Source organism: Lycorma delicatula, chromosome 10 (assembly GCF_047948215.1).
Source record: "Lycorma delicatula isolate Av1 chromosome 10, ASM4794821v1, whole genome shotgun sequence".
Taxonomy (NCBI): Eukaryota; Metazoa; Arthropoda; class Insecta; order Hemiptera; family Fulgoridae; genus Lycorma; species Lycorma delicatula.
In genome coordinates this window covers 85502037-85517734 of record NC_134464.1, presented here as the reverse complement: position 1 = coordinate 85517734, position 15698 = coordinate 85502037, and the positions used below count along the sequence as shown (strand labels likewise).

Below are 15698 nucleotides of genomic sequence, written 5' to 3'. Positions count from 1 at the left end.
AATATTTTTTGTACATTAATTTTTCTCTTTAATTATTAAATGTCCTTCGTACATATATATATATATATATAAAGATTTGTAACATAACATATGTGTATATGTTTATATAACATGCATATGTATATAAACATGAGTGGGCACACTTGCAATTTCCAAATTTTTTTGAAATCCCATAAAAAGGATTTTTTATTTATCTATTTTAATTCTTATTTCAGTCCAGTTCTTGACGAATCTTCTGTTCTAAATCAAATAATTAATTTTTGTATGAAAAATATGACAAGTGAATTAAGTCAAAATATTTACTATAAGCTAATATTTTATTTGTTTTTCTTTTTAATTACATAAAAAATCTAAAAAGTAATTTCTGGTTGACTAATATTACATAATATATGTTTTTAAATATATAATAATCTATAGAATTAGACAATAGGAACTATTTATTATTTAATTAATCTTGATAATGCAGTATATTGTTTTATTAAAAAATAATAAATGTCTATTTATTTATTCATAACTAAAGCCTATTATAGAAATGCAATAAAATTAATTCTATCTTCAATATTTAAAACTATTTATAGTTACAATAAAAGTGATTAATCTATGGTAATATTAATATTATTATTAATGAATTATGTTATATTTAAGGTTGTTATTATTATACAAACATTGATAAATTATTCTTTTGATAAATATTAATTATTCACTTACTGTTTCTATTTACACAAATGAATTCATCTAACACAGAAAACAATTAAATTATTTTATTACAACAAAATTAAAAATTATTCCTAAATTTACTTCAAATCTGTAATGTAGTATTAAGATTTTTTTTTGTTTTTATTAAGCATTTGTATTTTTGAAATGCTTAATAAATTAAAAAAATTAAAAACATAATATTTCTAATTACAACAGTGGCAATGATTGTTAATAATTTTCAGACTGTTTAATCATTAAACAAAATTATCTTCACTAAAAAAATTCTTCACTACCAATGAATTTTTTGTTTTTAGCATACGTATGACTGTTGACTTTCTTCATCGTCTCTAAGCTCTTTATAAAAACTGTAAACTACAAGGTAGCAGTAACAGCTAACACCTGAAAATATAACAAAAATTTATGCATTAAAAAATTATATTTGGATTTGATAAAAATATTATGTGAACGAATAACTCTTTGCTTTGAAAATACAAAGTAAATTAAGCTATGAAATAGGGACTTATATAGAAAAAAAATATATAATTGTTATAATAATTGGAAAGGATAGGATGGGATTCTTGAACGTATAAAATGTGGAAATACCTGTGAGTTATCTTGACTTATGTTGGATTGGATAAATATTTAAAATAATGTTGGGAAAGGAGGGGTGATTTTCAAAATGTGGCACTTATTTGGAAATGAAAATTTACCTGTGACTTATCATCAAAAGTGAAATAAATGATCTAGTGTGAAAAGATATCCTTTTATGAGAGAGTATATTCCTTTTTTAAAGAGAGTATATTGGCTTATAATGATTGATTTTGTTAGAAATGAGAGAACATTTTAGTTAGAGACATTATGAAATATCAATATTAAGTGGTATGACCACTTAAATAGGATGTCTGATGATGTTATTTCAAAGGAAGCTTGATTGATTATGGGTTCCTACTTGATGAAAAATATGTGGAAGATCCCAGAAAGAGATGGATTGATATAATCTTAGCCGTGTAAAGCAAAGGATTATCTGATTATTTTTTTACACTTTGGTCAGGATACTTTAACCTTTATCTAAACCATAAATAAATAATTTAATATTTTTTTATTCAGATGAAATTTTTAATATGTTCACAGATCTTTCATTTGCTATTTTCATTTTTCTTACTATTTTAAATGGTTTGCTTAATAAATTAATTACCTTTATCACAAATGAATTAACTTTACTTTATATTTACTGTTTATTCATTAAAGAAATTAAAAAAGAACATGTACCAATGACAGGCTTTTTAACAATTATAACAATTACTGAAGAAAAATGAGTGTTGTATAAAGTAAAAGAGAAATCAAACAAAACGAAAATTTACTTTGTTGTTTCTGTCATGTTTGCTTTTTAATAATACTTCATCGTAATTGTTGCATTAAAATAATAGTGATGAATAAAAGATACTGTATAATATTAAACCCATAATAATAATAATGAAAACACAAAGTCAAATTTTTATTAAATTATATTGTTATGTATATATACCGGTGTATATATATAGTCTAAAAATTCAAATATTTTATTTTCATAGTTAAACCTCCAAGAGTACTTTTGTGACTGTTTTTTTTTTTTTTAATTATATATGTGTGTGTGTGTGTGTGTGTGTGTGTGTGTGTTGTTTTTTGTAAATAGGGGAATTACAACTAATTGCTATTAGGTCAAGGCAAATTGTAGGTCTTAAAAGTTCTGGAACACTGCTTTAAGTGAATATGAACTAGGATGCTTCAGTTACATCAAACACCTATAAACACATAAAAAATAATGGTTACTCCTAACCACTCATCCAGTGATGGCTGAGTTATAATAATATAAAACCATATTATTCTACAACTCTTCACAAGTCAAGGTGCTTTTTTCTTTTGTATTTTATGCTACTACTGTTCCATACTTCACAGTTCTTTCTTTCAGAATTTTATTCAAAATTTTACTCCTTTTAAGTAGATATTTTGCTTTGTTTTGACAGTGAAAATCTCTCTGGTTTTTTATCAATAAAAACTCGAAAAATAAAATAGGTCTTATTTTTCTTCTACCACAATTCCAATTAGAAATCAGAACACTTTTATAGGGAGATAAAAAATTTGGCAACTTTTAATTATAATAAATCAAGTTTGGCACCTTTTTTATTTTCAATAGCATAATCACACAATTTGAAAAAAAATTATGTATTGCAAACAAAATAAAAATCAATAAGCTAAGTAATCATAATAGAAATTATGAGAAAACTGTTGAACCAATCTGCATAAAAAAATATTTTTAAAAAGCTTAACTTCAAAATATTTTCAATCAAATTTGTGACCAGCCTCTGTGACTGTGGAAGTTGAACTACTTAGCATAAATTAATCAATTTTGATGAGTTGTACTTAGAGTGATGAAAACATTTTGAAGTTTTAAAATGTTTAAAACATTTTTTTTGATTTGTTGTTACAAAAGTTTAGATTTTAAAATAAAACTGATATTTTACAACTTAGAATAACAATAATAGTTTAATTTACACTAATATATTTTCTTTTTTATTTATTTACTACTTATGAATTTCTTTCAACAGCAGAATCAATTAAAAATTTCATATGAGAGTATTTTTTGAATCTGTAATTCCCTGTAGATATTAGTTTGGTCTGTCATATTTTAAATTAATTCTGTTTGATAATTATATTTTAGAAATATTATTCAGGAATAAATTAACCTTTTGCTTAAAAATTCACAAATGCATCTCAAAAATTAAAATATTCATTCCAGTCTTGTTTAGAAAAATATTATCAGCTTAAATAGAAACTAACTTTCTTAAACATTCATTTAACAAGAATTATGATAATTCATTTTTTCCCAATCTTCCTTATTTACTATTAATAAAAAATACATATCTACAATTTTAGATGTTAAAGTATTATTTTCTCAGCGTTTTTCTTTATTTTTGATACGTAAGTTTTTATTCTTGTAAATTTTTTTAAGCCATGTGGAAACTGTGCTTGTTATTACCATAGACATAAATAGACTATCAACTGTTTCTTCCATCATATAAAAATTTTTGACATTGTATGTTGGACACCTATGGTTAATATTCATATTAGCCTTCATCAAGTTTTTAAAAATTCTGTCCTACTCGAATATTTATTCCAAATACCAAAATCTTGATTCATATAAAAATATACTCATGCAGTTTAATCTATTTTCCAGTTTAATATTTTAATTTTAAAAATATTTTTTTTTAATTGAGGATTTTGAAACATGAAAATTTGACTTTGAATTTTAGAAATATTTTGGCAACTTTATCGAGTAGCGGAAATTTTGTATTTTACAATTTCAAAAAATGGCTGCTATTTTAAAATTATTTTTATATCATTATTATATAAGAAACTAATTTCAGTGAGATTATTTTTTATTAGAAAAAAAAAATTAGAATAAAATATCATTTCATTTGCACAAATATAATTATTTCAAACAAGTGATAGAAATTGATTGAATCAATAACATTAAAGGAGATAAATAATTCAGTCTGAAGAAACAATTTTATATTCAGATTAAATATATGTCTACGAAAAAAAAAGCTTGTTTCAATAGGAAAAAAGTATTAGGCTCAATAGCAGCCTAATCTTCTACCTCTTTCTTCATCTCAACATATTTTCAACTTCTTATTATACTTGTGAGCAACTGATATTTCGAACTACTCTCTCTATCCTCTTGTGATCCTTCTCTACATTATTCTCTTCTACAACCAGTCTCTTCAGATTGGTATTATATAATTTTAAATAAAAATGTTGTTAGATTGCTGTTTTTCAACTAGTTTAATAATAAAAGCTGTATTAATACAAAAAATTATTAACAATAATGACTAGTCTTGGTTTACGAATTTAGCTCATTTCTGTTTGGAATGGAAAGTAATATTGATTAGTCGTTACATATACCATTTCTTTACAATTTCAACACTTCTTTACATTTACAGACTTCTTTTATTTTTCATTCTGTTCCATTTTTTTAACATTGTTTTTATTTGTGCGTGACAGTTTCTCCCACAACTACAACTCATTTTGTTTTATTTGTTATTTCCGGTTTTACTACTATATTTCATCAATTACTGTTCTACTTTTTAAACTCATTTTATTAATATATATTGCTCAACTAAAGAGGAAATAATTCATTATCTGACATTACTATTTCTCGAACTCATATTATTAGTTTACATAAATAATTATTATTACTGCTTAAAATGCTACAACAAATACCCTTTTTACATTTTTATTCAAATTATACTGTTTTTTAAGGAATGTTAATTTTGATATTTTTTCTTGAGTTATCAGTCAGTTGACTGGTTTAATGCTACTCTTTTAATCCCAACATATTTACTACATCCTTTATTTTCAGTATCCGTTTTGAACATCCCAATCTTTGTTGATGTCTTTCATAGATTTTATTTTTTATGCACTAAATAAACCTGCATAATTTAATACATGTCCACCAACCTAATTTAACTCTCTACAAGATTTTGCCTCAACTTTCTACCCTCTTTTATTCATTTAAGATGTCTTCATTTCAAATTTGATTAATTAATTTAATTTTCAACATTCTCTTGTAACACCACATTTCAAAGGCCTAACTTACTCCATTCTCTTTCTTGTAATACCTCACTATCACAAATTGTTATTCTTCACAGAAATATTCCTTTAGATCTTAAATTATCTTATTTTTAATTATTAGATTTATAATTGGTAGTAATGGAATTTTTTTGGATGAAAGCTGTCCTTGCTTGTGCCAGTCTACTTTTGGTTCTGCATTTTTATGTCCATTCTTTGTAACTTTACAAACTGAATAATAAAATTCTCCCAGTTCTGGTAAATTTTGTTCCTGTATCTAATAAATTAAATTACTCATCATCTCCTTTCTATCACATTTGTTCCTTTGGAATTACTCTTATTTATCTTTTAAAAAAACTTTTCTCCTAGTAGTAAATATGTAGCATTTACTATTCCTTCTAACTTATTTTCGGTTTCCATCGAAGATATATCATCATTGAATCTATATTTATTTTCCTTCCTGATATTTACCCTAATGTCAAATTTTTCTTTTATTCTTATTTAATTTTTTCTATGTATAAGATGAAAAAGGAACAGGAAACAGACTTTTTCTTACTCCTTTCCAAAAGAGCTCACCTTTCTTTTCTTATAATTTCTATTTGATTCTTTTACAGATTATAAATAATTATTCTCTTCCAATGTTGTAAAATTTCCTCCACTTTTAATACTTGTCAAAAATTTTATTGTACGTTATATGATTACTGATAGTGTTCAAACCAGGAAAAGCACTTTCAGCTGAATGTTACATCTATCCTTACTGGTGATAGAATATAATAAAAGTTTTTTATAAGAAAATATTAAAAAAAATTCATTATATAATTCGATAAACATTTATAAATGGTCCATGTAACAAGCAATCAGAACATGATGAAAGTATTTTCTACTTCTGTCTGAGTAATGAAGCAGTTATTAATTGGTAATACACTTTTAAGACAAACGTTTGTATTTTTAGTATCCTATAGCACTTAATCAGGTGTAAAGTACTCTTAAGTGATTTATATAGTAACTAATGGACGTTTTTGATTAGTCAAATCGGGATTTAGGCTGATAATATATTTTACATTAAATATTGAAAAAAAATGTAATTAACTTCTTTAATTTTATTTACTTGTTTTTGGAAATTATTTAATTTATTTTTTTGTACCTATTTTTGGGTCTTTCTGTTTCTTTAATTTTTTGGTTGATATTTCCTTTTAGTTTTAATTTTGTTGGGTTTACTTATTGTTTATTATTTTTTTTTTAACAGGCATGGATCTATCTGCAGGGAACATTAACATCTGTTTCTCAGTAACGATTTAACCTATTTTAATGAAATACTCACCAAAAATCAGGTTATAGCTTCAAGCAGTAGTAAGTCTCTGACCAGGTAAATATCTAAAATTAGTTTTATTTTTTTAGTATATATAAAACGCCCTTTTTGTGATGTTTGTTTAATATTTTTTTCTTTTAATAAAATTATTATTTTTTTATCCATAAAATTCTTTTAGATTCGTTTTTGTATTTATATTTAGTTTTTTGAAGTCCCATGTATTTACTAACGATGACAGTTAAACAGTAAAAATGCTCATTAAGTTTTGGATTATCTTTTTATATATAGTTTTTGAGAATTTTTCCTTTAAAAATGTTATTTAAATAACTACTTCACACAGAATAGTCTTTCTGTTTTAATTCATAAAAATAATTTGATTATTTTCTTCGTAAATATTGGGTGTATGTAATCTTACGATGAATAAATCTTAATTTATTTCAGTAACAAGAAAGAAAAAAGCTAATAAATTTTCCATCAAAAAATATTTCTTTAACATAAATTCTGTAAAAAGAAGAAGTAGCAAAAAATGTAGGTCATATTTAAATGATTTTTTTTCTGATATGACATTTACAAAAAATAAATGTCAGTTTTCATCTCCTTCCATTTGACTATTTTTGTTACAATTCAAATGGAATTCTGTTTCAATTTCACAAAATGTTTTATTTCTTAAATTGTATGTATGTAAAATGAGCTATAAATCTTTCCCATAGTAATGCAACATCTTAGAAATACTTGCAAACATCTTCAAGTATTAAATATAAATATAATTTAGTTATCATTTGTAACAACAGACTGTGAGCCCAATTATAATTACTTTTAGATAGGTTAGTTTTTGTATCATATGCAAAATCTGCTGTGTACAATCGGAATTCAAACAGAATTTCCCGATGAAAGACAGTAATAACCCTATTCACCCATGGAGGAAATTTTTATTATACAAATATTATTTTCTTTTATTCAAAATGTAATTCAACCCATAATAAAATTTAATTAGACTTTCATGAGCATGTATGCACACAATTTTATAAAAAAATTAAAAAGATTCTAAGTGCAGAAATTGGATTAATCACATTTCCATACTGCATTATAATAAAATCAACTTTCAGTTATCAATTTAAACTTTTTTCTCGTTTAAAAAAAAAAAAACAGATTTAGATTATCAGGTTTATACAAAGCTAAATTACTGAAAAGATCAACAAACATCTTTCATTGTAAAAGGTTTATTTTAATTATACATGATTTTTTTTCACAAAGAGGAAGAGAAAAGTCCTTTAAACTTTAAAAATATAATGAGAGGATTTTCTTTGAACCTTCAGTTTAAGAGGTAATACAGCATAGTTTTATCATTAGTTTTCCCTGTAAAACATACTTTTATTCCATTGTAACTTTTTTTTTTATCTGTATAGGCTATATGTTATATTGAAAATAAAATGCTATAAAAAAGTATCTAATGAAACTGCTCGTCCTTCATTAAAATTAAATCTTGTTCTCAGAATCCTTTGACATTTTTTATTGTTTTAATCCATTAGAACATTTTACATCAAAATTTTAATTGAATTTTCTAAGCATAATAACATTAGACAATAAGCTGCATTACACATTCTTTTTTGTCACTTAGAAGTTGAATTCAGAATTATTTGCTAATTACTCTCCCAATGACTTCTATAGCAGAACAATAGCATATATGTCTTTCATCTAAAGGTAATGAAATCAAATCTCTGTCGCTACAAAATTCATCAATTCTCATCAAAAAAAATTACATTAACTAATTAATTGATTATTAGGTATAGTGAACAAATAAAAAGGAAATAATTAAAATACTAATATTGTATGTGAAATATAGTTATTAAAAAAAACATTATGTACCTAACATTTAGTTGAAATAATAATTGGAAATTAGCTAAAGTTAATGAAGTAAATTTATACAAATCATTTTTTTTTGTCTTCAGTCATTTGACTGGTTTGATGCAGCTCTCCAAGATTCCCTATCTAGTGCTAGTAGTTTCATTTCAGTATACCCCCTACATCCCTAACAATTTGTTTTACATATTCCAAATGTTGCCTGCCTGCAAATTTTTTCTTTCTACCTGTCCCTCCAATATTAAAGGATGTCTATTCTAGGATGCCTTAATATGTGGCGTTTAAGTCTGTCTGTCTCTTCTTTTAACTATATTTTTCCAAATGCTTCTTTCTTCATCAATTTGCCGCAACACCTCTTCATTTGTCACTTTATCCACCCATCTGATTTTTAACATTCTCGTATAGCACCACATTTAAAAAGCTTCTAATATTTTCTTCTCAGGTACTGCAATCATCCAAGTTTTACTTCCATATAAGCTGTGCTCCAAACATATACTTTCAAAAATCTTTTCCTGATGTTTCAATTAATCTTTTATGTAAATAAATTATATTTCTGACTGAAGGCTCATTTCACCTGTGCTATTCAGCATTTTATATCGCTCCTGCTTCATCCATCTTTAGTAATTCTACTTCCCAAATAACAATATTCTTCTACCTCCATAATCTTTTCTCATCCTGTTTTTATATTCAGTGTTCCAACTTCGTTATTTCTACTACATTTCATTACAAATCATTAAAAATTCTTTTAAAATAATATTCACAAATAGGTATTTAGAAAAATCCCAAAATTTTTAGCCCTCTTAGCGGGAAGATGTCACGATCAATAATATACAAGAATATTTGAAACAAGGAAAATGGGAGTAATTGATTCGATTCTGGATAAAATTAAACATAAGAAATGGCTAGTTTGACAGATGAGAAAAGGAAAATGGCCCAAAGGCCATTTGAGTTCTGTTGGAGAAAAAAATAGAGGTCACCCAGTTAGGTGATGGAAAGAAGATGAGGAAATGGGATTTTAACAAAGATGATTGATAGGGTAGAAGCCCTGGTGTTTGAACTATAGGAAACGATATCAATTTTTGTATAAATACTGCAAAAAATCAAATATTTTTTAAACAAAAAATAAATAATAATGATTTGAAAAAATAATAATTTTACAAAAATTATACAGTTTCGGATTTTTATGGAAAAAAACCGAATCTATATTAGAAGAAAATTTGAACAAATTTTTAAAATGTTATTTGATATTTTTTTATGTTTTTGCCTATGATGGTCAATAACAAAAATAACCTAAGATCTTAAACTGTTAAATGAAAGACTAAACTAAATTTAATACGAGTAAATACAATCCATTAAATCAAAACTTATGGCACAATGTTTTCCATTCCTCTTGTTACATTTTAATTAACTAATGCTATGTTCTCTCACCTAGTGTCAGCTTATTTTATTTCTGACAGTATACTCATAGAAAGATATTTATAAATTACTAGCATTCCCGTCGCGGCTTCGCCCACGCTGTATGGTTACATATAATTAATCGTATGTTATGACCAATATTTTGTCGTTTTGGACAGATATGAGCCAAATCGGACCGTAAATACAATTTTTCGAAATATCTCGACCCCAGCGCTACCTAGCGGGTCCAAACCAATTCAGAAACCTTGGCGGGTGGGCGCACAACTCATAAACTTCTAATAAAATTTTATTATCTTAATTATGCAAGTTTGTTAAACACTTTTTTACTTATTTTTATTTTTTACACTTTATTCACTTAAACACTTTTTCACAGTCCTTCTGTACTTAATAAAAGGTCTCAGAGCTTAGATACTTTTGCATGCGAGATCTTCAAGTTTTTCTTTTTGCTTGTGAGATCCTCCAGACGAATCTAAGAATGCAAAATTTTGTAATATGTATCTTGTCCGCCCGGGTAATCTTCTATATATATATATATATATATAAAGATGAAAGTCTGTTTGAATATTTGTTTGTTTCATAGATATCTGACCCCTGCACCACCTAGCGGGTATATTTTTTGAAAAAAATTTTCTTTTCACGTAACTAATATATATTCTGAATATGAGCCAAATCTTACCATAAATAAAATTTGTCTAAATATCTCGACCCCAGCGCAACCTAGCGGGTCCAAACTAATTCAGAAACCTTTGCGGGCGTGCTCACAACTCACCAAAATTTCATTGCAATCGGATGATTGGTATAGGAACGCATACGGGACAAACAAACATTAATTTTTATGATTATATATAATATAGCAATCACGTAAGAATAATATTATTTAATAATTATATATATAATTGAAATTATAATTATTATAAAAGTTATTTATTATTTAGAAGAAAGTCAAAAAATGTGCTGTGTTGTGTTTTATTCTGTATTTATATGAGAACGTTACATAATGTTTTTAAATTTAAAGAAGGATTTTTTTTTGTATATATAAAATATCCCAAGAGCAACAATCCTGATGAATTCAAAAATATTTATGAATATGAATATTCATAATATAAATATTAATTTTGATATGAATATCAAGGTAGTAGGTCAGTATTTCATTGACAACTATTAACTTTAATATTTATAAAGTTCACTGTCAATGAAGTATATAAACGCACTAAAACAAACTATATAAATGAATAATTATGGATCTGATACAACAGACTTTTCAACTACATTCGAATTATGTATTTGCCTTGCCAAAAATATTCACCAATAACATCAGTTGATGCTAGCATGAGGACAGTAGCACCAATCACTGAAGATGGTTACAAGAATGATTGAAAACATTATGACCAGTTTTAAAAACATTTTACTTATTAAATCTGTATGTCATCTTTCATGTCTTTGCTTCATATGTTATTAAACTGTGCTTATATTTTATTGTTTAGGGACTCATTCAAGCAAGGATTAATTTAATTTATTAAACTATATATTATTTATTTTTTGTAATATTTTAAATCAAACGTGATATAAATTGTATCATGAAGTTTATTATTTTCAAATATTTTATTATTGAATCTGCCTCTTTTTTTTATAACTGGCTCTAAACTATTACAAAATGATTTGAGACTTTTCTCTTTGTGAATTGACTTGTCTTTTTGTTGATTATTACTCTGTAAATGTTGTGTATGATTATCATATATATGAATTTTTTTTATTGAAATCAACTATTTTGATATACATCTAAAACAGTAAAACGTTTTTCCTCATTTATTATTTTCTGTTTAGCCAATTTAGAGTTGATTATGTACATAAATGAAATACTGTTTTTTCATGGTCCAATGAAAAAATTGAGAGCTTAATAGCAAACTAAAAAAAAGCTATACAAGTACTTCTTAAAAAAAAATAGTATCTTGACAGCTTCCTTAGAAAAGAGAACTTTTCATTATTTTTATTTTGAATATTTGAACGAGCTCTATTGAGTATTTTATACAAAGGTTTTGTTTTCTATTATTGCCAGTATAATCAGTTCCTAAAAGAATAGTACATAAATTTACAGCCTTCAGCTGAACTGAAGATCCATACTCGTTGAAGCAAGACAGAAATATTCATCTCTCTTTCTTACTCACACCTAAACGACTTTTATTACTCAACGCTTGAAACTTTATGTCAATTTATGAAAGTAATCATAACCTATTTTATTTAAATAATATAAACCGTATTTAATTTTCTAAGAAAATTCCAGAATTGCTTATGAAATTAAACTGGACTAATTTCAACTAAAATATAATTAATTAATAATTTAATTTCAATCTTGTAGTAACAATAAAACAATTAGTAGCACTTCTGTTGGAAAAAATTTGTTCCATTGAAATGTTGGGCGGATCTTGCTTCTCTGTATATTGAGTGCAAGATTCACAAGGTCATATACAAAGATCATCAAATAAATATACAAATATACAAGATCATCAAATAAATATACAAATATTTATACAATTAGATAATGTTTATTTTAATATGTAGCTCACTATTTTATTATTGTTATTTAATTGCAGATATTATGCAATAATTTAACTTGAATAATCGTATTAAGTTTTAAGAAACATTTTATGAATATTACTTATTCATTTTTAAATTGTTATAGTACATGTATAAGTCGACTCATTAAAGATTACATTTTAAAAACTAGACAATATATACTTCAGATAAAGAGTAACACTTAAGAAGAAGAAGTAATTTAAGTATAATAAACCAATTAGATAAGAATAAATAACACATATGATTACATGATTGAACATATGCAGTTGAAAGATGCATACATTTTCTTAATATGTGTTCAATTTAATATAACTAATTATAATAGTTGTCATTATGTTTGTTGTTTATTGTTATTGACTTAACCTTACTTTCATGATATTATTTTCTGATTACAATATTTACATATAATACTTATTTTATTTTTCCGTACATATTAGTTTTATGTATCAACTAAACTGTCATACTTAGATATTAATATTATTTTAAAAAGGAATAATATTTTTCATCATTTCACAAAGAAAGTGTCTTCTGCTATCTTCTTTACTTGAATATTTATCATTAAATTCTTAATTTTTCTTTTCTTCAAGAAGAAATAATTGAATTAATGACAACCTTTACACTGCATCCTCAATTAAATATTTCACTGATTATTTTGATCCAATTACACATCAGTTGACGAGATGATTTCAATACTTTCTGATAGCAGTTACTGCAATCTACTAAATCTACTGTAATCTACCATATTGGCTCAAATAAAAGATGGCCTCGCATATAATACAACCCTGAGTTTTTGAGGGGTGTTTACTAGAAAAAATTAAATAGTCACATTTAAGACTGCTTTGACGTATTTAATCAAAACATATTGAAATTTTAACTATAAATAAATAATAACCATACCTTAAAGTAAAATTAAAAATCAATACTTCTATTTTAACATAATGTAATTAGATATCATTCCCAGTCATCAACCTCCTCCTCCTCTCCCAGTTCATCTTCACTACCGGAACTAGATTCAGAGCTAGAATCTTTCCACAGTTCATCATCTTCATCACCATTCATCTTATTAGAAACACAACACTTCTTGAACCCTTTGATGATTGTTTCACACTTGATCGCACTCCAAGCTGTGGTTATCCGTATGGCCAACAGCTGTAGGTTTGATTTTATCAACTTGGCTGTTGGAGTCAATGCATGGTCCTCTTTACACAACCAGGCATTGTATTCCTTCCACAGATGAACCTTAAAAGGCTTATTGACAACGTCAAGGACCTGAAGTTGGGAAGTCATTCTTCCAGGGATCACAACAAGATCACAAGATCAGTGTTCATTTCAGCAACTTACCTCTTCTTCTTCAATGTGTGCCCATGAAATGAATCCAGAACTATCATCCCCCTCTGCCATAGTAAAGCACCTAGTCAACGTCCCCAAACTACCTTCAGCCAATCTGCCATCAGTTGTTTGGTTATTCATCCCTTCTTCTGAGTTGTAAAAACAACTACAGCTGGCAACTGTTCCTTTGGCAGTGTTTATCTCTCTAATATGACATAAGGTGGAATTTTTCTTCCAACTTTGGTAACTGCTAACATGACTAATGCGTGAATTTTCATTGCCCGTATGTTTATCTACGTCAATGTCAATACTTAATCCACATGCCACCTCCAACGCTTTCATTCGAATCACTTTGCGATTTATTGGCAAGCCTTCATTTCATTTCTCCTGCACATATAAAAAAACAAGCTTATCTCAAATTTCCCATTTTTGGGTCCTCTGAATGCTTTCCATGTTTCACCGGTATTTTGAAACTTTTCTTCTTCTTTCCACCAACATCAAATATTGCATTCAAAACACCAAACTTTTTCGAAGCTTCTAAGTTATTATTTCATTTTGCCTCACGTAAAACACACAATTTGAAGTTTGTATTATAACTTCTCCTTTCTCCTTTATTTATCTGCAATAACGAAGATACTCTCCATGCAACACTTTCCGTTCATGATAGGTAACCTAAAACTACTGCCATCTACCGGTGCGGTAATGAACAGAGTACGACTGCGCATGTGCTCCGAGTTAAGAACAAATTGTGTACATCACGTGACTATGACGTTTAATAAATTAAAAAGTCAGAAATATGATAAATCCACTGTTGCAAAATTCACATACACAAAAAAAAAAATAAAAACAAAAATTCACATATGCGCATTAAAAATATTAAAAAATAATGCATGGAATGAATTTATGCTTGTATGACGAACATATCAATGACAAAGTTAGAAAAATGTCGGTTTAGTTTTGACCTTGAGCTCTGCTGCGATGCGCACATGTTTCTCTCATAACAAGCCAGTCTCGTAAATGCAAAAACAGTATAAAACCCTCTAGCTTATATGTCCTTTTATATGTTAGGCAGCACATATAAGACGAATACAATTTTTATAGTTATATTTTTCTGAAAAAAATATAGTCTTATATTCGGGCCAATATGGTATTACCAGTAATGTTTGTTGAGCTAATATGTTTCATTATATTTGAGCTCATTTCTGTCAGAATAAAGTAACATATACAGGTGTGGGAATTGAAAGTCTGGTTATATATGAGTTACCAACAACTGATACCAGTTAGATTTTTTTTCTATTTTGACCAAATTTTTTTAGTTAATATGAATATTTTCTCAGATTGTCACTGCATGTGACACCACCCACTTTTTTTTTTTGTTAAATAACTGATAATGTTCTTGTTAACAGATAATTTTATTTGAGATTTATTTACTTGTACTGGTAAACTCATTACTAGTAACTACTCTTTCAATCGGATTAATTTTGGTACACATTTTCAACAAATTAATTACTTTATTTTGTGAATTTTTAAGCTATGAATTAATATTTCTACATTAATCAATGGTGGTACAGTGTTTTAAAGGTAAAGGTACAAAATTCATTTGGTCAGTTAATGCCCATCACAATAGTTTGCTATTAAAGAATTCTGTTGGAAGCAGTTACATCTTTTTATTAACACTGTAGTAATGTAATTATTGTATAGGAATTCACTTAAGTTTTTGTTGATGTCTATCCAAAATTTATTGAGGAAATATGTGATCTAACTTCTCCATGAAATTACATTTTGTGGGTAAAATATCATCCAATTTAGTATTAGTCTTTGTTCAGTCTAGTGGCTAAAAAGTTTATTTTTTAACGTACATTATTTTCATCCGTATCCCACGTTTACAACATACATACAAAATACA

General features: G+C 26.4%; 1 protein-coding gene across 1 annotated transcript in view; it reads right to left on the bottom strand.

The window, feature by feature from the left end:
- Nucleotides 1–296: 296 nt before the first annotated feature.
- Nucleotides 297–15698, bottom strand: part of LOC142331313 (uncharacterized) — a 101235-nt gene continuing 85833 nt past the window's right edge. The window contains exon 7 of the mRNA XM_075377133.1: nucleotides 297–1095. Within this exon, the coding sequence (XP_075233248.1) occupies nucleotides 1007–1095 (89 nt within the window). The 3' untranslated portion in view covers nucleotides 297–1006. The remainder of the gene's footprint in view (nucleotides 1096–15698) is intronic.